Genomic DNA, 2,696 nt, shown 5'->3' on the forward strand with positions numbered 1-2,696 from the left:
AAAAAAAAAAAAAAAAAAGCAGAAAACAAAAAAGGAATACAGACTTAGGAACCAAATCCTAAACATTAGGGTCCTTTGCAACACTCTTTGAAACCAGAGCAAGGTTAATTTAAAACAAAAAAAATGCTACTTTATATGGTAGTCCGTACATTTTGGAAGATGAAATCTCAGCTGGTACAGGACAGATAGGGGCCCTTTCTGTGATTAACAGAGCTACATGTGGCAAGAGAGCCACTAAATATTTAGCCTTTGAGGCTTTCAGCCAGGAAACAGAGCTCTGGGATGGCACTAGAATTTGAGCCAGTTGTCCTTTAGTTCAAGCCACACAGGCCCTTCACAGGGCACTGAAGGGGCTGGGTGCAGTGGCTCACACCTGTAATCCCAGCACTTTGGGAGGCCAAGGTGGGTACATCACTTGAGGTCAGGTGTTTGAGACCAGCCTGGCCAGCATGGTGAAACCCTGTCTCTACTAAAAATACAAAAATTAGCCAGGTGTGGTGGAGCACACCTGTAGTCCCAGCTACTTGGGAGGCTGAGGTAGGAGAACTGATTGAACCCGGGAGGCAGTGAGCCAAGATCGCACTATTGCACTCCAGCCTGGGCGACAGAGGAGACTCCATCTCAAAAAAAAAAGTCGCTGAAGGAAAGAGACCTAAACCTGCCAATCTTCTGACATGATCCCTCCTTTTCCATTTCATGCTCTCATCTCCAGCCCTTGCTCACTGCTTAGCTTTCCTCCTCTTCACCGTGTTATTCCTGTTCCTTAGGTTGGCCGTTGTCCAATGTGTTGCTGTTATCTGGAACTCCTACCTGTCCTGGAAGGCACATCGGCTCTAAGCCGGCCTCACTCCATCGTTTCCACCTTGCAGTGATGCAGCTTGGCCCTGGAACGGTCAGACAACTTCCTAAAGTGGGCACACCAGTTTCCACGGGGTTGGGTTGCTGGTCAGAACTTAAGAGGACTAGCACCCTTCAATGCTCCCTTCACTCTAAATGTACACTGACTGCTTTAGAGCCCTTGATAATAGTCTTATTCCCACCACATACTAGGCACTCCATAAATATCTGTTGAACTTTCATGACCTTATCAACTTTACACCCATATCCCAGCAAATGCCACTCATCCCCACTCTTCATAGACACATTTGTTACTCTAACCCTGCCTAGCTTTGTAGCTCCAGCTCTTTAGAGACCCCCGGAACCCTTTATATGATGCCTCAGTAAATATGTTATTAAACATGTAATCTGGAATCTGCAGTGGTAATGGGGAGTCATTTCTAGAGCTGGAAAGAGGCCAAGAGACCACCAAGCCCAATCTTTTTTTTTTTTTTTTTTGAGATGGAGTCTCGCTCTGTCTCCCAGGCTGGAGTGCAATGGCGCGATCTCGGCTCACTGCAGCTTCCGCCTCCTAGGTTCAGGTGATTCTCCTGAGGAGCTGGGACTATAGGTGTGCACTGCCATGCCCAGCTAATTTTCGTATTTTTAGTAGAGATGGGGTTTTGCCATATTGGCCAGGCTGATCTCGAACTACTGACCTCGTGATCCACCTGCCTCGGCCTCCCAAAGTGTTGGGATTACAGGCATGAGCCACCATGCCTGGCCAAGCCCAGTCTTTTACAACTGAGAACCCTGAGGCTGGTAGAAGGGAGGTGACCTGCCCACACCAGGAGTTAGCAGACACTTGAACCCATATTTCTTTACTGCTCATGGGCAGAGTAATACTGCTGCTATGATTCCCAGGAGAGAAACGGAACTTTGCTAAACTACCACTTTGGACAAACTCAAAAGCAGATGGGCCATATTTGTGGTCTAAACGCACTTGGAGGCCAGAGACCCTCTGTTACATGGTGCCTGTGTCAGACAGCCCTAGAATTTGGATCCTGGGGCTGGAAAAAGATGAGAATGCTGGGAGACTTTGGTTGTGGCAGACTGCCTCTCAATGGGTCCCACTGTGTTGGCTGAGTGCCAGCGGTGGACTCCTGATGCCTGCATTTGCAGAACTGATAGCTGCGGCAAGGCAGTGGTTTGCAGCAGTATAGCGTTCTCACAACATCTCTGGCCACTTCTAGAGGCAGAGGACGGGGTCAGCACCATGGACAGCCCCACGGTCCCGCCTCCCTTTCGTGTGTCAGAACACGCGACCCGGACTAGTCTGGTCTGGTGACGGCCCTAGTCACTGCTGGCTGTTCTAAGCAGGGCGAGGGACTCCCGTGGGTCCCAGAGCAGTCCTTTCGCCCCAGCCGGCTTCTCGCTCTCCTGCGTCCAGTGCTGCTTCCCTCGCTAGCCCCAGGGGTACGAAGGCTCATGTCGGGAGGTGCGCCCCTCCGGGGCCCGCCAGCCGCCAGACTCGAAGCTGTTGCTGTCATTGCTTCTACAATCAGTGCATGTTCTTCTCTGACGTCAGTCGGAGCTGTCCTGTCGCTATATAAGGCTGGCGGCAGTCCCGGGACAGACTCTGTATTCCCCAAAGCGCCTTCGGCCCGCCCCGAGGGACAGAGACTGGAGCTCAATCTTGGACCGTACAAACGCTCGCCGACAACCTGTGAGTGGCTCAGAGCGTCCACCCAGCCTCCCCCAGCACCAGGACTCCGCTCAGCTCAGCCACCGCGCTCCTTCGGGAGGGAAGCTGGGTGGAAGGGATGGAACAGCACTGGCGCAGTGGCCGGGGCTGGAGGGCAGGCTGCGGGCATTGGGCG

At 52.1% G+C, this 2,696-nt stretch overlaps 1 protein-coding gene across 4 annotated transcripts in view; it reads left to right on the forward strand.

The window, feature by feature from the left end:
- The window catches only part of MPV17 (MpV17 mitochondrial inner membrane protein), a 14,504-nt gene extending 13,253 nt beyond the window's left edge, over positions 1 to 1,251 (forward strand). For all 4 annotated transcript variants that reach the window (XM_011949795.1, XM_011949777.1, XM_011949801.1 and 1 more), the window contains one exon: positions 768 to 1,251. In XM_011949795.1, the coding sequence (XP_011805185.1) occupies positions 768 to 837 (70 nt within the window). In that variant the 3' untranslated portion in view covers positions 838 to 1,251. The remainder of the gene's footprint in view (positions 1 to 767) is intronic.
- Positions 1,252 to 2,696: the final 1,445 nt, after the last annotated feature.

Source organism: Colobus angolensis, unplaced genomic scaffold (assembly GCF_000951035.1).
Source record: "Colobus angolensis palliatus isolate OR3802 unplaced genomic scaffold, Cang.pa_1.0 Scaffold109, whole genome shotgun sequence".
In the NCBI taxonomy this organism is placed as follows: Eukaryota; Metazoa; Chordata; class Mammalia; order Primates; family Cercopithecidae; genus Colobus; species Colobus angolensis.